Source organism: Spea bombifrons, chromosome 1 (assembly GCF_027358695.1).
Source record: "Spea bombifrons isolate aSpeBom1 chromosome 1, aSpeBom1.2.pri, whole genome shotgun sequence".
Lineage (NCBI taxonomy): Eukaryota > Metazoa > Chordata > Amphibia > Anura > Pelobatidae > Spea > Spea bombifrons.
Window position 1 is genome coordinate 9,036,499 of NC_071087.1, and position 24,846 is coordinate 9,061,344.

At 39.4% G+C, this 24,846-nt stretch overlaps 1 protein-coding gene and 2 gene segments (V, D, J or C); 2 read left to right on the forward strand and 1 right to left on the reverse strand.

Moving 5' to 3' along the window:
* Positions 1 to 209: 209 nt before the first annotated feature.
* On the reverse strand, positions 210 to 2,997 carry LOC128473511 (nicotinamide N-methyltransferase-like). The gene is made up of 3 exons (XM_053455794.1): positions 2,853 to 2,997; positions 1,730 to 1,937; positions 210 to 792 (listed from the first exon to the last, which is right to left on the reverse strand). The coding sequence occupies exons 1-3, from the start codon at positions 2,995 to 2,997 to the stop codon at positions 363 to 365; spliced, it is 783 nt and encodes a 260-aa protein (XP_053311769.1). The 3' UTR covers positions 210 to 362.
* Positions 2,998 to 8,316: 5,319 nt separating this feature from the next.
* Positions 8,317 to 8,878, forward strand: LOC128473607 (immunoglobulin kappa variable 3-15-like). The segment is given in 2 exon segments: positions 8,317 to 8,371; positions 8,511 to 8,878. Coding segments are annotated over 2 exon segments (423 nt in total).
* Positions 8,879 to 12,911: 4,033 nt separating this feature from the next.
* LOC128473687 (immunoglobulin kappa variable 3-11-like) lies at positions 12,912 to 13,463 on the forward strand. The segment is given in 2 exon segments: positions 12,912 to 12,966; positions 13,096 to 13,463. Coding segments are annotated over 2 exon segments (423 nt in total).
* The last annotated feature ends 11,383 nt before the right edge of the window (positions 13,464 to 24,846 follow it).

A 24,846-nucleotide genomic window follows, 5' to 3' on the forward strand; every position in this document is an offset into this window, starting at 1 on the left:
ATGTATCATTTACCAAACAAATGAGATGGTTCTATGCTTATAAACTTGTCACGCAGCTTAATTATTATCACCCAGCCAGACACTGATGAAAGGCTATGGAGGAACGGACTTCATTAGCATTGCCATAAAGTATCAGCTCAGCTTGATGATTTGTTAGGAAAGTCAAAATATAACACCACTGACAACAACAGCCTCCTTTAGGTATCCAGATAAAGGAGGTTTATTGGAACAAGATGAAATAAAACAAGTTTTTATCAATAACCTACATTACTGTATACAGGTCTGGAGCTAAAGGAGAAAATGATTATTTTTTCTATGGGAATTTCCCTTTAACAGAGTGTACTTTGACACATTTAGATTAATTAACTCTCCTTCTGTTTGAGCGCTATGAGAAACACAGCCTTTTTATGATCATCGAAATCAGTTAATGTTTTCCTAACTTTTGTTTCATAAGATTCTATAGTATAGCCTTCACTTTTTAGGGCTACTTTGAGAAATTCCTCGTCATAACTTAAACTTGCATATTTGTGCTCCCCGATCTTATAATATGACATATTAATAGCTGCAAGCAATATGAGACGGCCGCCTGGTTTTAGTAAAGAAGAGATTTTTCTCAGATTGCTCATATACTCATTTTTATCTTTGCTGGTCACTTCCAGTAAATATCCACTTATGACACAGTCTGCTTTAGGTAACACTAGTGGGTCGGTAGGGTTATCTTTGGACAGATCACACTTTACAATACGATTCATTTTCCTTTTCAACATTGTTTCTTTTTCTTGCCACCAACCACTGGAAAGAAAAACAAAAACAAAAAACATTTTCGGACTACCATAAAACACAGATCCATTTGGTAGTGGTTAGGTTTCAAAGGCAGATACTCTTAGAATGTTCATTAAAGCAGATTAAGCGTGAAGTCCATTGTGTCTGGTACATTCAATGGCTACTTAGGGTGTAGTCGCTCATGACCCTCAAAACCTATTAGCCTAGGCCAGTATACACGGCCAGATGCCTCTTCACTATTCGTCATAGTTCAGAGTTCTGACCCTCTGAGTTTATAATGGATAGAATGAGTTTAACATTTTAGCTTTGATAAGAACTCAACGATTGGTGCATTCACGCGCTCATTCACACTTTCTCATACTCTCATTCACTTTCTCTCACGTTCTCTCCGAATCTCTCCTTACCTTCAACGACCGTTTTTGGGTCCGTCTCCGTGCCACAAAGCCTTGCTTCTCGTCTTGCATGTTCTTGTTCTTCTGTCTTCCTCCGCTTCTCCATGGACAAAGAGGAAACTTCTGCCATTGTGGAGAAGTTCGGCCAAGGTCATGTCCCATTGTCCACAGAGAAGTGGACGAAGAACAAAGACTTTTTGGAGCAGCAGTACGGAGACAAGGACATGGAAGCAGTCAGCAGAAGAGGTAAGGAGACATTCAGAGAGTGTGAGAGAATGAGAGAGAGTGTGAAACAGCATGAGAGAGTGAATAAGGGTGCGTGACAATGAATTTAGTTTCTGAATGTAGAAAGTCTTGCGATTTTTGTCGAAACAAAAAGGCAGAAAACGGAATTTGTAAGAAGGGTAACATTTACATTGTGATAGATAGGAAAGAAGTAGATCACAGTCTGCATAAGAATAATAGTGTGTATATATGTATATATATGTGTGTGTGTGTGTGTGTGTGTGTGTGTGTGTGTGTGTGTGTGTGTGTAAAAATATAAAAAAGTCTACCTTTTTCCTTCCAGGTCTGTTACAAACTTTGATGCATGAGACCAGTCATAGGCTTCATCATGACCTTTTATCCATTTCTCCAGTTCAGAGATGCAGAGATCGTTGAATTCTAATACAGTGATTTCTTTGAAGAACTCACAAATTGGAAGGAGATGACAAATAACTGGGCCAATAGTGATGTCAATCAACATGTCCCCTTTAATGAGACCTGCCATAGAAGGAGCTAAAGCATTAACAAATTCCTTGCATTAAGACTTAACATGAGAAGTCTGGTCCATTCCAAACCATACCAGACCTTGATCTGGAATCCAGAAAACATGTCTAAAGAACATCCACTAACTAAAGAAACCTGAAATAAACACATTGCATATGAGCATAGAAGCAGAAAAATATATACCAATGACAATTTTTAACCCTTGCAAACACATGAACTGTAATGGTCTGTGCCTGAACTGGTGATGACGGAGTGTTCTCTGGCACTTTAATTCTCACGTAGCGTGTAGCCGTGAATATCCAGCCTCTAGCTTTTCCCTGGTGTGCCAGATGGCTAGTCCAGGCTTGGTTGTGTTATCAGTCACTTCTATTGGGATGGCTTGTTATCAAATCATATACTTCTTCTTTATTCTGCATAACGGTATTCTTGTGTCACAGCGTCCTGTGATAAATGTTATATATTGTTCCATACATGGTAGGATTAGGAGATAAAACCAGTGCATGGGGCTGTGATTAGATTATACATTCACTAATAGTGTATGGGCATTGGAGCAGTTAGTAATTTTTTTTATTACGTGTTGACTGTGATTTCGGCTTAAAGAGATCATTGAAACGAGCCTCAGTCGATGCCTTAAAAATAAGTCCTTCTTGAATCAATTGCAAAATAGATTTTTGTTGAAAATCAAACATATTTCCTTGACAGCAGCACCACATTAATGAATTTTATATATGAAATAATCCAGGCAGTTCTCATTCTTAAACAATATAATGTACAATTTCACTAGTATTTATAAGTCAAGACATTTTTAATAAAATTTGGTTTTCTAGAAAATCAATTTCTATGACATTTTCAAGAATATTAAACTAAAAACTATACATGGGTTAATTTATTTTTTTTTAAAAAACCCACCTGAGACTTTATACAAATATTCCATGGGGTCGATGATCATATCCTCTAGAAGTGCTTCATCTATGTTTGGAGAACAGTATATATCAAGAAGATGTATTGGATCAAACTCGTGGACATGATAATATTTAGAAGGGGTTGAAGCCATCCTTCCTTGGAGCCCAAGTGGGTTTAGTTTTGTTAGAAATAGAATATTGGTAGATCAGTTACTACTGAAATATATATGGAGGGTAGAAGTTTAAATAAACACTGAATACGTTATGTATTTATTTATTTTTTGTGATGGATCCTAGTGTAAGCCTTTGAGCAGGATATCCTCTAAAACATGATGTCAAATCCTTGCTTTTTTAATCTTTATTTGTTGTATTTTTGCATGATGTTGGTCATAGCTCATTTCTAATTGACATGTGCTAGGTTATGATGAGTAAATAATAAGTAAGCAAATATTTTTTTATGTGTTTTTAGTCATAAGGCTTAACATTAAATTACAAAATCTAAACACACTTCAATATGTGCTCAACTTTAATATATTTTTGTTGTGTGAGATGTGATCTAGAAGAACTAAACATAAGAAAGTCAGGGGAATGGGGGTTTAATTTATGGAGCATTTAACCAATAGTTATATTACAGAATAATTTCATATATTGCTGCCTCATTCCACTGATTCCAAATAATTGGGTTACAAGAAAATAAGATTATATATATATATATATATATATATATATATATATATATATTATAGATTCCCCATTTTTTTATCTACATTATATTAAATTGTATTATTATTATTATCACCATTACTCTCTCAAGTGTTACTCTCAAGTGTTTGGTAAACAAAATATAGATTCATTAAAAAAGCATGCCTGGGAATTTAGTTTATACATATACTTTATGGAGTTGATGCAAAGGTGTTTGGGGGTTCTGAAATTCCCGTAGACTCCTTGAATAACAATCAGCATTGATGCCTCTAAGACAATTATTGTCCTATTTTTTTTAACCCCTTAACGACAATCCCCGTACATGTACGGGGTTGCCGTGCAACGTGTTAACGACAATGCCCGTACATGTACGGGCTGCTGTTAAATAGCTGCATCGCCGCAAACGGCGGCTTTGCAGCATCCACGGAAGCCTCACAAGGAAGAAAAATGGCCGCCGCCGCACCGATCATCAAAGATCGCGGCGGCGCCCGGCTAAAACTGCTTAGGAAGCGATCGGAATCGCTTCCTAAGCATAAACTGTGTTGCTGACATGCCTCAGTATCGAGGCATGTCAGTAACACTACCCCCCTACCCCGATCGCCTTGTGATTGCTCCGAGGAGCAACCACAAGTGCCATCCTGTGAATGACGTTGCCGTCATTCACAGGATGGCATTAACAATAGATCTGAGTTCACAGAGGGTCTATCCAGACCCTCTTGAGAACTCTCGAGCTCCTCCTGCAGGTTGAATGCAGGTACTGCATCCAACCATGCAAGGTCAATGGAGCCCAGCTCACTAATGAGAGTGACTGGTAATAAAAAAAAAAAAAAAATTGGTCAAAAATGTTTAAAATAAATTTAAAAAAATATTGTAACATGTAAAAATCCCCACTGTCATAAAAAAAAAAAAAAGTTTTTAATAAGCAAGTCCTAAAATTCTTTAGCATTACAAAAATTCCAGCATGGAAAGAGTTAAAATATTAAAATATATATTTTAATATATATTAAAATATATTAAAAAATATATGAGTTGATGGGGTAAATTGAATTGGCCATGAATATGGGACATGGGGCAGATGTCTAAATGGCAAAAAAATACACACCTCACAAAGGCGGCATGTTACCTCCCAAATAACCCCACAAACCCATGCATGGGGGGTATCGCTGCGCTCAGGAGATGTTACTGAACACATATTGGGGTGTTGTTTGACACGGACATAGACCAGGAGTGATAAATTTATACCTGAAGTACAACATGTGTGGAAAAAAATACAAAAAAAATTTACTACCATAAAGTTTCACTAAGGGTGGTGGTAAAATTAGTGCATGGAAAGGGTTAAAATACCAGCATTTCAGATACCTTGGGGTGTCTGGTTTTTAAAAATATATGACTTGATGGGGTAAATTGCATTGGCCGGCTTCAAAGATACCTGAAATGGCACATGGGGGGAAGAATTACAAGATTTGGAAAAAATGGTTTTGAAATGGCAAAACGCTACCTGTACTTATTGCCCCATAACGTGCAGAAAAAAGCAAAAAAACATAAAAACATTGGGTATTTCTAAACTCAGGACAAATAGTAGAATCTATTTAGCAGGTTTTTTTATTAGTTTTTGCAGATGAGTAAAAGTTTTCTGTTTAAAAAGTGAGAAAAATTAATTTTTTAACAAAAAATCCCCATATTTTATCATTTTTTTATAGTAAATTAGATGATATGATAAAATGAATGGTATCTAAAGAAAGCCCTGTTTGTCCTGGAAAAAAACAATATATAATATGTGTGGGAGCACGAAATGAGAAAGAAGAAAATCACAGCTAAACAATAACACTGAAAAACGTTAAAGGAGCCATTGTCCCACAATATACTACGAGTAAAAACCCCTATTGTCCTTAAGGGGTTAATTATTTCAATACCATACCATATTAAGTAAAATTTTAAATAATTAAAGATCAAATCATCTTCTTACAATGACAACATACAGCAGGACAATGTGCTTTGTTGATTCTTTTTCTCTTAATACGCCCCCATTATCAAATATATATAAAAAAAAACCTAAAGACAAATTTGGGGCTCTTTTCAAGTGATCCTAATCTGCCAAGCTCCTTATATGTGTCAATACACTTTTATATAAGATATAAGCACAGGGCTAAACTGGTTATCACAAAATTTTTAAAATATAGCAAAAAAGTCTCTGGTTTTTAAGGCACGAAAAATCTGTTGTCACCAAGGGGTTAATATTTGCAAAAAAAAGTTATTATTTATTAAGGTTTTTTTTTTTCTTTGTCACGGCCGTTATCATGAGATTCTCAACAGTTTTCTTGAACTTGTCATATAAGATTACATCATGATATTTACTTGTAGAACAGGATGTCATATCCTATTTGTGTTTTTTTTTTTGTGTTTTTTTAGGTTTCAACTCTAATCCAAGAGGAAGATGTCTTAAAGTATGTTAACCCTCCCTATTGGGAGTTCATAGGGGTGATATCTGGAAACTTAGTGAATATTTAAAAACAAGTATAGATTTAGGTGGATTTTGATGTTGTACATTATGTATAAACATGTGTCTCCCTCCTTGGATTGATGAGCCAAATGGTTCTAATCTGTGATTAAATTGTATGTTCTTTTTTAGAAAAATATATCAAAACAAAGGCATACTTTTTACAGGTTGATGTAAAAAGCTTTTTATGAATATCACTAGTTGCCACCAGCATCCGTGATTAACTTATACAGATACCGTGTGAACAGTTTCAATGTATATGGCAAATTGCATGTGATTTGATGAATTCAGTAGACTCTAGAAGCCCTTGTGGCTATATGTGGAACTGCTGGTGACAAAACAGAAAAAAGGGGCCTCAGGCAGTTGCCCCAAATCTTCAAAATTGCATTATAAAAGGAAGGCATGGACTTTGCCTGCTACCCACTAGGGTAAGGTAGTTACAATGCCATTAAAAAGCATTTAGAGAGGCACAGACCTTTCCACTCCCCTCCCATCACCAATGTCATATGTGATGCAAGGGGTAGTAATTACAAAAAAAAATAGAAATTAACCCCCTAGTAAAGACGAATGTTTTTTACCATGCAAGTAAAATCTGTGGGCGCTTATGTTTTTCGGACTCATGCACAAAGTGGTGATCCCTCTGCATCCCTGCAGTGGTCCCAAATTGTTCACAAAGGACCTGCTATTTGTGTATTAATACATATAATGTGGTGTTTCTATGGGCTTTTCTACTACTATCTCGGTGTCTCCCCTACTTATAAATATATAAAACAGAAAGAGAGAGGGATCTAAAATAGATAGCTTGTAACAATGAATTATGTTTTTGATTGTTTATGGGCATTATGACAGCAACAACAACAAAAATGGAAGGTTTTTCTACAGCTTCGTATCACTGTCGAGAGTGAAGCTTTAGCTCTGTAGACAGTAATATTCTGCCAAGTAAAGTCAGTTCCATACCCATGACCACTGAACGGCACAGGGGCCCTGAAGTGTTTGTAGGCTGCAAACGAAGCCCTGGTGGTTTCCCTTATTTGACTTGATACTAATGTAGATCATCATCATCTTTAATGAAGACACGGTCTCTGGAAATTTCCCGGTGGGCCGGACGGTACGTGACCAACGAATTTCATTATCGATTAGTTGAATTGATTTTATCGATTATAAGATGAGGGTTTTTCAGAGCAAATGCTCTAAAAATGCCCCTCATTTTATAATCCAGTTCATTCACTGTCACTTACAGCAGTTACTACTCACAGTCCCTCCCGGCAGTCACTCTGTCGATTGGCCCCGCCCCTTTTCATATAGCGTCCACATAGCTCAGCAACTTATCTAACAGTAAGTATAAAATTAATATTTGGGCTAATGAAAGTTAAGGGAGGTAGGGGTTAATTCAGGGACAGTTATGGTTAATGGGGTGTTTAGGGTTAATTTAGTGGCAGTTATGGTTAATGGGGTGTTTAGGGTTAATTTAAGGGCAATTATGGTTAATGGGGTCATTAGGGTTAATTTAATGCTGAGGACTGAGAGTTAATTTAATTAACTCTCAGTTAGTTATGGTTAACTTAAGGTGCAGTTAGAGGTAAAGGGGGGCAAACTAAGGGGAATCTAAATCCTGGGGGGCATGAAGATTAATCCTGTATTTATTTATAAAAGTATTGTGTCAGTGTGCTGTGAACCAGTCTGTGAATCTATGAGGGCACTATGGCATATCTGGGGGTTATAAGGCATATCTGGGGGGGGACGGAGTGGCATATCTGGGGGTATAAGGCATATCAGGGGGCACAGTGGCATATCAGGGGGTATAAGGCATATAAGGCATATGTGGGGAGGACGGAGTGGCATATCTGGGGGTATGTGGAATATCTGGGAGGCAGCGTGGCAAGCCTGGGCTTAAATGTCCATAACTGGGGGGCTGGTTGGGAAATAAAAACAAAAAATGCATTTTTATCAAAGTTTTTTTAATTTGCTGTTTGTTTTTAACATCTTGTTTGTTTATTAAATTATTTTAAATAAATAAAAAAAATATCGGCCAACTAATCGATTATGCAAATAATAGTTAGTTGCAGCCCTACATCATTTGCCAGTATACTAAAAAAGTGAATGGAAACGTCACGTCTCTTACATCTCTCGCTCGAGAGAAGGGATCGGTGACGCAGAACAATGTAATTTGCATGTCCCCTGTATTTACATATTTCAGTATCTCAGCTGTCACTGTATATAAGGTTCCTTGTACAGGAGAAATCTTATACCCTGTATATGATAATCCACAGGCATGAAGATGGTCACTCCGAGCTTTCTCCTGTGGGGGCTTCTGCTTTATATTCAGGGTAAGGATTTATACTTATTACAGGATTGTATATAAAATATCTATATAATACTTTGGTTCCTTAAAAATATAAATAAATGTTATTATATTTGAGCTCATTGCTAGAGATCAAGGTATATTATTATTTTTCTAACCCCCAGGATCCTGTGGACAGATTGTGATGACTCAAACTCCAGACTCTGTCTCTGTGTCACCAGGAGAACGCGTCACCATGACATGTAAAGCCAGTTCTGGTATTAGCAACAACCTGCACTGGTACCAACAGAAACCAGGACAACCCCCAAAGCTCCTGATCTATTATGCCAGCAGCAGATACACCGGGACCCCAGAGCGGTTCAGCGGCAGCGGGTTGGGAACTGATTTCACTTTAACCATCAGCGGAGCGCAAGCAGAAGATGCAGCAGATTATTACTGTCAGCAAGGTTACACCCCTCTCACAGTGATACAGAGCCGTACAAAAACCTTCCTCTTCCATCTCTATTATATCATACAGAATAGAAACCGCTGATAAAAATATTCTAAACCTCAGCACAGGTGTTTAGCCCCGAATCACTAACACAGAATGTATATGCAAAGTCTGCAGTACTGCTACACAGCTTTTCCAAATCACAAAGCTACTTTTCTTTGAAACTTTTCTAAATATACCTAACAGATAATCAATGTAACTATAAATCTGGACAGAAAAGCTGAGAGTCTCGAATCTCTGGGGTTTAATCGCCGCAGTCATTCATTTTAAGAGTTAACTTGGCTGACCGTACATGACTGACGTTGTGATAAAGTTGGCAAAACAATTCATTTATTGGAATATATAAGCTGGTTGCGAGTAAAAATCTGCCCCTTGGCCCCCGACAGCCTGTAACCTGTGCAAATATATATTTCCACTTACCGTTAACCCCTTTCCTGCCATCTAAACCTTGCTGGCAACGTAGACCTTGCAGCCATCCATATAGCTTATGAGTAAGTTCACTACAAGCAATCACAGGTGAAATATTTCTGTAGTGTAGTGCTGTCGCCATCTTCTCTCCCTCATTCAGAACTGTTGCATGTTTAACCCTTTAAGGATACAGTTTTATTACATTAGTTTCCATTTAAAGACACAGAGGGTATTTTGCTATATATTATGGTTCCATTGTTATTCCCCCTTCTCTCATTTATTGTACCCACAGAAAAATTATTTTTTTCAGGAAAATTAGGGCTTTCCTCTGAAACCATTCTCATTTATATACTCTATAATTTAATAGGAACATGAACAGTATTGCAATGAGTTCTTTCTACCGAGACTCAAGCTGGAAGCTGTATATTAGATAAATTTACTAAGGGCGTCAGGGCTTTTACGTAAAATAGTGGTTTTCATTAAAGGGAAAAAAGTAAGTTTAATGTCACATTCATGAAGGCAGAAAGCCATGTTTATTGAGGAAAAGTATAAAACCATTGCGGGAGACTAGATGCAGCGTTCTAATACACATCTACGAAGAGTTGGGTTCAGAGTCAGAGGAGCCTTTAATAGATTTTCTACTTTTTGGCTCCCACAAGATCATCAACCGCATCATCATCAACATCACAGCGCATGCGAATATCTACCCCTGAAGAGTGTTGGGCCCTGGACAGTTGCCCCGTTTTTAGCATTACAGATGGGTACTTTTTCCCTGTAATAAAAAAGGAAAGCGAGCATATCAATACAGATTCTGGGGTGCTGCTGAAATAAATAATATAAACATACAACAGAAATGTGATCAATGCTATTTAAAAATGCTTTGCTTAAGTATAATGTAATCCCTCAACATGTATGACTGCGATACACGAATTGTGTGACTCTATGAGTGCTGTGAGTTATGGTCTCAGTTGAGGAGTGCGCTAAGGTGAGTGCAGTACACCCAGTCACTCAATTAGCAAGTGTGCACTCCAGGACTCACTCCCCCAGGGGCCAGGTGTGAAGAAATTACCTTTACCAGCTCACTTTGCAGAAGAATGAGTCTATGAGACTTGATGATGTCATATCTAGCACTTCCGATTCAGCCACGTTGGGTCTGCAGCAGCTTCTACACCAGACCACGAGGGAATGCAGCCCCCCTCAGAAAAAAGGTAGGGGGTGTTATTGGTGCCGGTGGAGACGAAACAGCGGTTTATGGGAACATGGCAGGGGCTGGGATTACATGGCAGGGCCTAGGGAGGATAATGCAGGGACAGGTGGGGATATAGTAGGGGCTGTGGGGGTTTGTGCTGACCTATTGCTTTGTTTTGTGTATATATTGGACATTATGTTTTTAGTAGCAACCTGGGAATCTGAATATGTATGCCTTTTATGTTTTCTAGGCTCTCCCCCTCTGTATATTTGTTTGTGGTGCATATTTATTAGTACATTTTTAAGGGATGTCATTGTGCAAGTTGAATGAGAGTAACAGTAACGGTTATGTTTATGAAGTTGAAGCATATAATGATGCAAAGTATGTTACAGCTTGCAAGGCAATGTGGAGACTTTTTCCCACCAAATAAATAGATCGCATGCCGTTATTAGACTGATTTACTCATTTAAAAACCTCTCGTTAACTCTAAAAAAAAGCCTTTTGAGCATTAAATATGTGCTAAACCTGTTAACAACATGACCAAATAACCACAATCATGGACTCATAACACATAATAGATCATATAAAATTTAGTATCAGTGTTGTTCACTTCACCAGTCAGTGGTTATAATGTTATGGCCGATCATTGTATAGTCCAATGGTAAACCTCAGCTGTTGGGGACTATAACACAACGAGCTACAATATTAACCCTCCCAGTAAAATTGTACACAGACAGTATACAAAAAATATAAATGCTGAAGGCAACATACCAAATTATTTTGGACAATACTATGCATCCAACTTTGTGGGACTAGTTTGGGGAAGACCCTTTTCTATTCCAGCATGACTGTGCCCCCCAGTGCACAAAGCAAGGTCTATAAAGACATGGTTGGATGAGCTAGATGTGGAAGAACTTGACCGGCCGCACAGAGCCCTGACCTCAACTCCATCCAACATCTTTGGGATGAACTTGAACGGAAATTGCGAGCCGGGCGTCTCGTCCAACATCAACGCCTGACCTCACAAACGCTCTACTGAATGAAGGGGCTAAAATTCCCACAGAAACGCTCCAAAATCTTGTGGAAAGTCTACCCAGAAGAGTGGAAGCTGTTATAGCTGCAAAGGGGGGGGCAACTATTTAAAATGCAATGTCAAAGTCCCTGATGGTGTGATGATCAGGTGCATTTGTTATGTTTATAAAATGGAGAAAAGCAAACCACTTATAATTGAGATGATTAAGGAACTTAATTCCATCAGGGACATAATGTAATTGTAATGTGGATCCCTTGAAGTGGAAACTAACTATTATCCTATTATTTTTTACATGTACATTTTGAAAATGAAAAACATGAAACTGAAAGTGGCTGTCAAAATGAGCAGATGATTGCTATTGGTCAGGAATGATCAGTCGACTCTTGATTGGCTCTGCAGCAGTTTCACTTCCAAGTCAGTGCTGCTGAAGATTATTATTTTTTTCCCCATTTTTTAACACTATTAATGCTGGTGCTCCATACAGACACAGAATTGACTGTGATTATTCCCTGGTGTTAATGCTGCAGAATCAGCGAATGGAGAATAGAGTGATCATGCAGTAAGGGAGGGTCAGGGTCGGTCACCACACTTGTATGGGGACACAAGAAAGTTAATTATTTTTCCATGGAACTGCCTTCTGCATCTGGGATGTGATGGGGGAAACTTAAATGATTGCTCCCCCAGGTTGGGGGGCTCTGTCTCTGTTACTAGTCTGCCTGGAACTCCTGTGCCCTCCCGATTAACAAACGGAAATATTTTTTAACCTATGACACACCAGGTCACTAGTTCTTTACGGACATCTTTTCATGATGTACCTGGTGCATCATGGGTCGTGAAGGGATTAAATTACATTTTATGTTTCAGATACAGCCATTTGTGCTTTCATTCAACTCGCAGGCCCTTGCCTGAAACAGTTACAGTTGCGGCACAGATATGCCCTCACAACCATGCAAGTGTCACAACACAATTCAATAGAAACGTAAACTTTGAAGCGAATAAGAACTATTCGCCTATCTAGTCTGCCCCTTTCCTCATACTTCTTGGATTCTTCTTAGATTGAGGATAGCAATATGTCTACCTAATATGTATTTAACCTCTGCCTCTTCTGCTGGAAGTTTATTCCACTTATCTACCACCCTACTCAGTAAAAAAATCCTTACATCACATCTAAGCCTCTGACTTTCTAGTTCTACAATATGAGATCTTATTGCATACTTTGTTAACTCACTTTAACTATTTGTCTGTCATTTCTGATACATAGGAAAATATAAGTTTGATGCCACATTTATGAAGACAGAAAATAAAAAAACCAACAAATTGGAAAATCAGCCACGCAGAACAATGTCATTTGCATGTCCCGTGTATTTACATATTTCAGCTGTCACTGTATATAAGGTTTCTTGTACCGGAGAAATCTTATACCCTGTATATGATAATCCACAGACATGAAGATGGTCACTCAGAGCTTTCTCCTGTGGGGGCTTCTGCTTTATATTCGGGGTAAGGAGGTATACTTATTACAGGATTGTATATAAAATAATATATATTTTTAAAAATATAAATAAATGTTATTATATTTGAGCTCATTGCTAGAGATCAAGAAATATTATTATTTTTTACAACCCTCAGGCTCCTGTGGACAGATTGTGATGACTCAGACTCCAGACTCTGTCTCTGTGTCACCAGGAGAACGCGTCACCATGACATGTAAAGCCAGTAGTAATGTTAACAGCTATGTAGCCTGGTACCAACAGAAACCAGGACAACCCCCAAAACTCCTGATCTATGATGCCAGCAGCAGATACACCGGGACCCCAGAGCGGTTCAGCGGCAGCGGTTTTGGAACCGATTTCACTTTTACCATCAGCGGAGCGCAAGCAGAAGATGCAGCAGATTATTACTGTCAGCAGGGTTACACCCCTCTCACGGTGATACAGAGCCGTACAAAAACCTTCCTCTTCCATCTCTATTATATCATACAGAATAGAAACCGCTGATAAAAATATTCTAAAGCTCAGCGCAGGTGTTTAGTCCCGAATCACTAACACAGAATGTATATGCAAAGTCTGCAGTACTGCTACACAGCTTTTCCAAATCACAAAGCTACTTTTCTTTGAAACATTTTTTCTAAAAATAACTAACAGATAATCAACGTTAAACAAAACAGGTGCAAAACAGCGCAAACAAAATATTAATAGAATATTGTGAAGTCACTATAAGTGTATCCCTCACATTAATAAAAGTGAGTGCTGTCTACTGAAGGTCAAACTCCACAAGTTGGCCCAAATAGATGTGAATAAAAAAGAAAATAAGTGGCGCACATATAAAATAAAAAAAATGAAATATGATGCTTCCCAGGATTATCGATGTAACTATAAATCTGAAGAGGAAAGCTGAGAATCCTGAATCTCTGGAATCTAATCACCATACCTGGGAACATCTGGGTTCTGGCTACCCGGAGCCTACCCTTGAGGGACGAGGACAGCACCGGCCACTGATATCAGCACCGAAGTCTGGGGCATTTACGTTGATGTTGGGGGCATATATTTTTTTAGTTGTGCATATTTCTAATGCTAGTTATAAGGGATGTATATTGAAGTTGAAGCATATATGGATGCAAGGTATGCGACAGCTTGCAAGACAATGTGGAGACTTCTTAAAATGTAACTAGATCTTATGTCATTATAAGACTGGCTATCCACTTCCAGTAGTTGGTTTTCTTTGAGGAACATGCTGAGAAATCACAACAAATCATAATTTAAATACCCCTCTGTAACTGAAAATAAGCATTTTGGGCATTGAACAAAAGATGTGCTAAACCCATTAACACCGTGACCAAATAAACCCAATCGCAGACTCATAACACATAATAGATCATATAAAATTTGGTTCTGATTGCCACCAAACTATAAATACATGTAGTGTTAAACACAAAAAAGCAGCACCAAACAAATTACCGTATTTGCTCAAATGCTCTAAAAATTTTCCCTCGTATATTCAAGGTCGTCTTATAAGCGGACCTCAAATTGAGGTCTGACTTTAGGACTAAGATGCAGATCCCCCTCCTCTCTGGTAACCTCTGCTGGTGCCGACACTTCCGCCGGGACTTCTATGACGGAGTGCCGGCGTGACATGACCCGTGCTCCATCATAGAAGCCCCAGTGGAAGTGCCGGCAGAAGCGGAGGTGGTAAGTCTGGGGGGCAGGGTGGCATCAGGGAGGGAGAGTGGTATATAGGGGGAAATAAGGCTTATCTGGTGGCACAGTGACATATAGGGGGTATAAGGCTTATCTGGGAGGCAGAGTGGCATATAAGGGGGTATAAGGCATATCTGGGGGGCACAGTGGCATATAGGGGGCATACGGCTTATCTGGGAGGCAGCGTTGCATATCTGAGAGGCAGAGTGGCATATAAGGAGATATAAGGCTTATTTGGGGGCCAGAGTGGCAGCCTGGGAGCAGATGTGCATAACTGGGGGGCAGGTTGGCAAAGAAAATAAAAAATGCATTTTTCTCAGTCGTAGTTTTTATTAAATATGAAAAATAGTTTACATTTGAAATAATATTTACTAGTAAAGCTTTTTCTTTTTTTCTAAATTAATATTAACATTTTGGGGGGGTCGTCTTATCAAATCCGGTAAAACATGTAATTAAAAAAAAAGGTTTTCTTCATTTCTGTTCCTCTGCCTTTCTTATATTATATGTATAGTTCATAACATAATTGGGTCCTCAGATGTAAAAATAAGAAAAAATATACATAGAAAATATTTTTAATGCACCAAATATCATAAAGAAAGTAAAACTGTTATGCTGGAGTCTTCTGCCTTCTTAAATCTACCTCTACAACCTGCCTGTGACCTCAGTGCTTGTAGCATCGTGATATGAGCCACTGTTCAAGCTCAAGATCCTCGAAGAGCAGCAGGTCGCTTCATTCTAACAGGTTTCACCAAACGAATGGCTTTTTAAGGGCAAGGATGGCATGCCTATCATAGTCATTGTCCACACATATAGATATCCCACATATCATACAACTCCTAGAAATGTTACAACAGGTAACCTAAGGTGTTGGGGACTATAACACAATTAGCTACAGTATTAACCCTCCCAGTAAAATACTGCACATACAGAATATACAAAAAATATAAATGCTGGAGGGGGCCATACCAAGACATTTAGGACAATACTTCCAGATTTGTGAGAATAGTTTGGGGAAGACCCTTTTCTATTCCAGCATGACTGCGCCCAAGCGCACAAAACAAGGGCCATAAAGACATGGTTGGATAAGTCTGGCCCCTACCCAGGGCGTCACTTTAGGAGGTGATCAACAATGCCGAGGAATTCACTGACAAATTGCAACCCCAGGACGCGCAAATAATCAAGTTGTAAAAGTTTGTCAGAGGGTCTCTCCAGACCCTCTTGAGAACACTGGCTCTCCTTGTAGGTTGAATACAAGTACTGCATTCAACCATGCAAGTCAATGGAGCCCAGCTTTCTAATTACAATGTGATTACTAAAATATTTTAAAAGTAATTTGAAAAAATACATGTGATTGTAAGGGATATGTGTAAAACAAATACTTTATTCAAACACTCCATAATAAATAAAGACACTGACAACAAGAACTGGAGAAAACAGGCCGTGGTCTTTTATTTAGCTTACATTGTAACATAAACCAAATACTTAATAACATAAACCTTATAACCATGATACACTCTTGGCCCAAGCCCCAGAGTGCCACCATAACAAATACTTAAAGACCATCCGCCCTAAAGCCAGGACAGTCACAAAATACCACTGGTTCGCCCACAAAAAAGGAGGGGGCAACCTTAACCCCAATAAAAGCCACGACATAGATTAATATATTATTATTATTTTTTTTTTTTTAAAACATAGGGTGGGAGGGCGGGCGCCTCAGCAGAAGTTCTTCCATTCTTCAACCCTTGGCTCTCCCGCTATGCCGCCGCTCACCAGACGCTCCAAGAGGTCAGTGCAGTCAGCTTAGCGGTTCGCCGCAGGTCTGAACACCTCACCTCAGACGCCCTATTTATAGGGCAAATTCCCGCCCTTAGCGCAGCGCGAGCGCAGCGCGAGCGCAGCGCGAGCGCAGCGCGAGACCCACTTTCACCTCAGAAACGCAAAAGCGCGGTTAAACTAAGTGGCACGCGACACCCCTGAACACCAAGGGGCGCGGCCAACTAAGCGGCTCGAGCGCATCCAGAACTTTCTAGCCCTACCTAAACTAGAAACTAGCCTGACCTTAACTTGACCCCACTATCCCCACAACCACATGCCGCCCAGACTGCTAAATAGAGTCTGGGCTTTCCATGTGATTGTAAGGGATATGTGTAAAACAAATACTTTATTCAAACACTCCATAATAAATAAAGACACTGACAACAAGAACTGGAGAAAACAGGCCGTGGTCTTTTATTTAGCTTACATTGTAACATAAACCAAATACTTAATAACATAAACCTTATAACCATGATACACTCTTGGCCCAAGCCCCAGAGTGCCACCATAACAAATACTTAAAGACCATCCGCCCTAAAGCCAGGACAGTCACAAAATACCACTGGTTCGCCCACCAGCCGCGAATTAGCAACAAGAATTCGCGGCCCACCCCATAAAACCCACGGCCTGTTCAACCATTAATTGCAAATTTAAATTAAAGATATCATTTCCAATATCTGATAGGTGAACCCCATCGTTCCGATAAAACCCATTACAACAACCCTCTAAATCTCTATGTCTAAAGCTAAAACCCCCCTCCAATTGCATGAACTTCTGCATAGCTCTATTCAGCTTGCGCCTAACCCTCTCTAACGCTTTAAATTCAGGTCTGACAGACCATACCAATCTTGGCACAATTTCAGACCAGACGACACAAACATTCATAAACATATTTTTTAAACCCCAAATTAACTCTTTAAACACATTCAACAAATCCAACGATTTTACTTTGCCTAAGTCATTACCTCCGCAATGAATGATAATAACATCAGGGCATGGAAAAATAGATATGTATTCGCCTAAAATACTGTAAAGCTGACAAATCCCTAACCCGCGAATGCCTAACCAACAAATTTTAACAAAGTTAACATCGAAACCGAGGTTGTGTCCTCCTTTTCTGATTTCCGCTCTTCTGTGAGCCCAGAAAACAAAGGAGTGTCCAATGATCCAGACTATTTTAGGAGAATGACCTGAAAAAGAAAAATGTTAGCCACACTTCACAACAATTCCGGTCTGACATATATTTTAAAACGGTCTGATTCCCATCTCCCAATCCTTCTAATAACGGAAGAATCAAGTCCTAACCTAGCAGCTTCAGTAGCTGCTCCTATTCTAAATGAATGAGAAGAATAATGTTCAGACCCCAGACCCAAAGCGAACAAGCATTTCTTTAAAACACTGTTAAATTGGAATCTCGTAAGAGGATGCCCTGAACCATGAACCAGCCAGTTACCCGCAACATTAGGGCGCTGAGCCATAAAAGCCTCAGCCGCTCTCACAGGGCAAACCCCTTGACCATTAACCCGTTGTAATACAACCCAACAGCCTTTACCCCTCTTGTCCGTTTTGGAAGACCTTAAAAACATTTTTAAACAAACTCCACAAGTAACATCCGTCCTTAATAACCCTGAACCACCCTTTTTATCAATGGCCACCAGTTCGCTTAACCTAAAAGCCCCAAAAAAGGCAATAGTAAAAGCTGTCTTAAATAAACATGCCTCAAAACTGTTCCAGCAAATATTATCCGTCATCACTACTAAATCCTGAAGCAAATCATAAGAGATAGGCCTTCTTGAGTCCGGAATCCTATGTCTGATCCCATAACCTTTCAAAATTTGTTTTACTAAAAAATCCCTAAAAACATGCTTTTTACCTGCTACATTAAAGAAAAAGGAAACACCCAACAAACATCTGTCTATGAACGAACGCGAAACCTCCTTATGAATTAAATCCAAAATAAAACCCAAAGCCACGTCTAAACTATTATCTAACAAATCTACTTTACACGATTGCACAAAAATTGACCACAAACGCCAAGACCTCCTATAGCTGTCCCAAGTGCCTTTTGATAACGATCTGGCAAGTAAATTACTTATCTGGGAGAAGTCAAATGCCATATGCTCGGTGGAACCTGCAGCCCTTCCTCCTCTGCCTCGGGTACCAGCTCCCTGAACAGCTTGAAATCAAAGCGCGAAAGAGCATCAGCAATCTTGTTGCTTTTACCCGGAACATGTTTTGCTTTTAACCAAATATTATTAATAAAACACAAATAAACTAAACGCCTCAATAAACTTATTACTGGCAAAGATTTAGCCCTTAAAGTGTTAACCACCCAAACCACCCCCATATTATCACAGTTCAAAAGAATCCTTCTGTTACTCCATGCTTGCCCCCAAAATAACAAAGCAACCACTACCGGAAATAATTCTAACAAAACTAAATTCTTAGTCCAACCCGCTCTATGCCAATCAGTAGGCCATTCAGCAACGGCCCACCGCCCCTGCCAAAAAATCCCGAAACCAGATGAGCCCGCTGCATCCGTGAAAAACTCTAAGTCCGTATTAGTGATAAAATCCTGTTGCCATATGGCAGCACCATTAAACTTCTTAAGAAATAGCTTCCATATTAACAAATCCTCCTTTACCTGCCTCGTAACTCTAACCCTATGACAACCCACCTTCTTACCAGCAATAGCTTTAGCCATCTGTCTGGAAAAAACCCTACCCATAGGGATAATCCTAGCTGCAAAGTTCAATAAGCCAAGTAACGATTGGAAACATTTAACTGTAACTTTCTGAGATGCTAAAACAACATTAATCATACCACGTAACTTAACCAATTTAGCACTCGGTAACCTAAATAACATCTTAACCGTGTCGATCTCTATACCTAAGAATAATAAAGAAGTAGCCGGAAATACTGTTTTATCCCGTGCTAGCGGAATACCAAAAAAGTCCGCTAAAACAAAGAAAGAATTCAAAAGATTCAAACAATCCAAACTATCTGCCTTACCTATAAACAAAAAATCATCTAAATAATGAACAACAGAATCCAAACCTGCAACTTTTTTAACCACCCACTCTAAAAAACATGCAAAAGCTTCGAAATAAAAACATGAAAGAGAACACCCCATAGGTAAACATTTATCGAAATAAAATTTCCCATTAAAATGAAAACCTAAGGAAGGAAAACACAATGGGTTAATAGGTAACAGCCTAAATGCAGCTTCAATATCTATCTTGGCCAGTAAAGCATTTTTCCCACACCGTCTCACCCACACCAAGGCATCATCAAAGCTTGCATAACGAACAGGAAAATCATCTAAACAAATTTCATCGTTAAGAGAACCACCTTTCGGGAATGAAAGGTGGTGAATTAATCTGAAAGACCCCTGTTCCTTCTTTGGAACCAAACCCAAAGGTGATAACCTAAAACTGTTAAATGGAGGAACTTGAAAGGGGCCCGCCACTCGCCCCAGCGAAATTTCCTTAATAATCTTTTCTTCAACCACCTTTAAATTACCCTCCACCGATTTCAGATTATTAACCCAGCATAAATCATTCCCTTTGAAAACTGGAATGTTAAAACCAAATTTAAAACCTTCATGTAAAAGCTTAGCCATCCGCTTGTTTGGATACATGTTTAAAAAGGGGAGCAGATTTAACAGCCTCACTGGCGTCTCCGCCTTTTGGAAACTGATCTTTTCCTTGATTCCTACGAAAACACTTAACTGCAGGATGGCTACCAGCACAAATAGTACATTCGTGCCTAAACCTACACGAATTAGGCCACTTGCACTGCGAATCATTAAATGACCAGCATATACCTTTCTGGCGCAACTGTTGCGCATTAACCCCTTGTGATTTATAGCTACCAACACTTTTTTGAGGAAGCATGACGCTAACCCACGTCCCCACGTCTTTCATCCCCCACTGAAGGTTTTTATGTACCGCTAGCTTTTGCCTGAAAATTTCATCATAGTTAAACCATGATAATCCGCCAAAGTTCCTGTAAGCCTCCAAAACTGCTTCCAGATGCTGAAACAGGCCAGTACTTTTCTCCCTATGTTTTTCACATAACACACTAGAAAAAATGCAAAAAGCCTGTAACCAGTTATTAAAAGATCTAGGAATAGGACGTCTCCTATCCTCATCCTTTTCATGCTTTAAAAGAAATTCCTTAGAAGCCGGTAATAACGATAAAATGTCCACATAATCGCCATTCCAAATTTTTTCTTTAACAGCAAGACTTAAATGAAACCCCAGCGGTGACATATCACAAGAAAGAGACTCCTTCATACAAGTCTCACTGACCACATTTTTCTTTACTTTATCTCCCCAAGCCTGGGCTGGACCAGGAGTTTGCAACTCTTTCAGAAAACCCACCAGCGAGCCAACCAAATCACCCAGCTTATTCATATTAAACTTAGTGCACTCACCAGTACCAGCCCTGCCCTCAGCCTGTGGTACCTCTGATGCTCCCAGCAGCTTGACAGCGTCCACTGATGCCGGCACTTGCCGCCTATTCTGCTGACTGCTGCCGGAACTCTGCTCCACTGGTTGCTGCAGGTGCTTCTTCTTGCCTTCTTTCTTCCTTGGGGAGCCGGATCTTGCCCTCTTCTGCCTAGACGCCAGTCTAGAACTCTTCCTGCATTGCCCAGGAGCTTCAAACACTTCCTGGTGTAGATCACGCGAGTTTCTTATGAAATCCCGCGATGTAGATAAAAAATCTCGCGAGGATCCTTCTTCCGGGTCCCAACTCTCTTCTCGCGAAGCTTCCACTGCTGTAACTTCATCCCTGGTCTCCGCCTCGGTGAACACCTCCAGCTCGCCTCCCAGCCAACCGCGTTGGACGTCGTCGTCGTCAGCAGCCGCATCCAGACAACGCCGCAGCCATTCTTCGCCCTTGATTGCAGCTTTCTCACGAAGCCTCAGCAGAAGTTCTTCCATTCTTCAACCCTTGGCTCTCCCGCTATGCCGCCGCTCACCAGACGCTCCAAGAGGTCAGTGCAGTCAGCTTAGCGGTTCGCCGCAGGTCTGAACACCTCACCTCAGACGCCCTATTTATAGGGCAAATTCCCGCCCTTAGCGCAGCGCGAGCGCAGCGCGAGCGCAGCGCGAGCGCAGCGCGAGACCCACTTTCACCTCAGAAACGCAAAAGCGCGGTTAAACTAAGTGGCACGCGACACCCCTGAACACCAAGGGGCGCGGCCAACTAAGCGGCTCGAGCGCATCCAGAACTTTCTAGCCCTACCTAAACTAGAAACTAGCCTGACCTTAACTTGACCCCACTATCCCCACAACCACATGCCGCCCAGACTGCTAAATAGAGTCTGGGCTTTCCAAATAGCTAAAAAATAAAATAAAATGTGGTAACATTTAAAAATAATTATGCAGTGATGTCACTATCAGGGGAACCATCCAGTTCCAGCAAAATGTTAAAAAAAAGTTTATTATTATGAGCAAGTGCTAAAAAAAAAATCACTATCTTCCCAAAAATCTTGACATTGAAAGAGTTCAAATAAAAGCATTTCAGATACCCAAGGGGTGTCTAATTGAAAAAAAATGAATGTGGGGGTTCTGCTTTTTATGGTTAGCAGTTTTTTCAATTAGCTTTTTTTGGATGAGTAAAAGATTTTTCTAATAAAAGTGTTTTTTTTATTTTTCATCATATTTTATTTATTTTTTATTTATGATTAGATGATTTGATCAAAAAAATTGTCTCTGAAAAAAAGCCCTTCTTGTCCTGAACAAAATATATATAACTTGTGTGGGTTCACTAAATGGGTGAGGAGAAAATTACATCTAAACACGAGTACTGCAAAAGTGTTAAAACAAAGGATAAAAAAATAAAAAAACTGCCTGGTCCTTAAGGGGTTAAAATCACTTTAAAAATTTGTCTATCATATCCCTATCTCTCATCTCTCCTCCAAGCTATACGTATTGGGATCCCTTTTTCCAAATAATTTTTATCCTGCAAACCATTCACCATTTCAGTTCTTCTCTGCACCCTCTCTAGGGTGTCAATAAATGGGAAGAAAATACAAATTTGTCACCTTACACATATCAAAGCCCCCTTCCCTCATATATATAAATAAAATGTGTAAAAAACAATCAATAATTGATATAAGTAAACTTTTTCTATTTTTTTATTTAAAAAATGAAGCTGATGACCCACAGCCAAAATGGTAATGAGCGTCATCACATCTGTAACCGGGAAATGCATCGGCACCTGAGGTAAAAAGATCATGCTTCATTCATAAAATGATGACATTCTTTCATAAAATGAATCTCTATTGTATTAGGAAGTTTTACTTTACTACGAGGGTGGTGGATAGGTGGAACAACCTTCCAGTAGAACCGGTAGAATCTTATATAGTGAGGGAATTTAAACATACATTGGACAGTTATATGGCTCCTGAAGCTAAGACAAGAGGAAGTATTGATTAAGGTTTAAGTCTTAATATCAGGAAAAATGGGCAGACTTGATGAGCCAAACAGTTCTTATCTGCTATCAAATTCTCTGTGTCTACCCTGTGATACGGTGTTTACTGCCCCCTACTGGGGTTTGAAGGTAATTTTTATTTGTGGTTCTATGTACAACCCCATTTATGAGATAAATGCACCAAGGGGTCAGGGCTTTAAAGAAAAATGTTTTAATTTCAGGTGAATAATAGGAAAGGGTAAGTTTGATGCCACATTCATGAAGACAGAAATTAAAAAACAACAAATTGGAAAATCAGCCATATTTAAAGAAAATCAGGAGAAAATAAAAAGAAGAACATGCATTTTATTGAGTATCTATATTAATAAACTATTCTAGATTTAAACTAAACTACAAGCCTCATTTCCCAGGATTCTAAAAAAAAAAGTGAATGGAAACGTCACGTCTCTTACATCTCTCGCTCGCTGCGCTGGGAAGAGTTTGTCACAGAGAAGGGATCGGTGACGCAGAACAATGTCATTTGCATGTCCCCTGTATTTACATATTTCAGTATCTCAGCTGTCACTGTATATAAGGTTCCTTGTACAGGAGAAATCTTATACCCTGTATATGATAATCCACAGACATGAAGATGGTCACTCCGAGCTTTCTCCTGTGGGGGCTTCTGCTTTATATTCGGGGTAAGGAGGTATACTTATTACAGGATTGTATATAAAATAATATATATTTTTAAAAATATAAATAAATGTTATTATATTTGAGCTCATTGCTAGAGATCAAGAAATATTATTATTTTTTACAACCCTCAGGCTCCTGTGGACAGATTGTGATGACTCAGACTCCAGACTCTGTCTCTGTGTCACCAGGAGAACGCGTCACCATGACATGTATAGCCAGTAGTAATGTTAACAGCTATGTAGCCTGGTACCAACAGAAACCAGGACAACACCCAAAACTCCTGATCTATGATGCCAGCAGCAGATACACCGGGACCCCAGAGCGGTTCAGCGGCAGCGGGTGGGGAACTGATTTCACTTTTACCATCAGCGGAGCGCAAGCAGAAGATGCAGCAGATTATTACTGTCAGCAGGGTAGCAGCTACACTCTCACAGTGATACAGAGCCGTACAAAAACCTTCCTCTTCCATCTCTATTATATCATACAGAATAGAAACCGCTGATAAAAATATTCTAAAGCTCAGCGGAGGTGTTTAGCCCCGAATCACTAACACAGAATGTATATGCAAAGTCTGCAGTACTGCTACACAGCTTTTCCAAATCACAAAGCTACAGATAATCAACGTTAAACAAAACAGGTGCAAATAAGCGCAAAAAAAATAATTAATAGAATATTGTGAAGTCACTATAAGTTTGTCCCTCACACTAATAAAAGTGAGTGCTGTCTACTAAAGGTCAAACTCCACAAGTTGGCCCAAATAGAAGTGAATTAAAAAGAAAATAAGTGGCGCACATAAAAAATAAAAAAAAGAAATATGATGCTTCCCAGGATTATAAAATGTAACTATAAATCTGAAGAGGAAAGCATCTGTGTACTAGAGAGAGTTCTAGAATATGTATTCTGATTCCTTGTTTCCTATGTGGGTGTTATATGTGTATGAGGGAAGTTTATTGTGTGACTGTTTAACTTGATGTATGAAGGAAAAAGTAGATAAACTGATGGCAAAATTTGCAATGTGCGTCTCTTGAAGTGCATACTAATTACCGTATTTGCTCGATTAGCAAATGCTCTGAAAAATACCCCTCGTCTTATAATCGGGGTCGTCTTATAATGAGATCTCAAATAGGTCTGACTATGAGACTAAGATCCAGATCCCCAGCAGCGCTGCAGGGGACCTGAATCCTCCTGTCTTATGCCCCCCCCCAAACATACCGGTGCTTCTGACTCTCCGGTGTGTTGCCGGGGC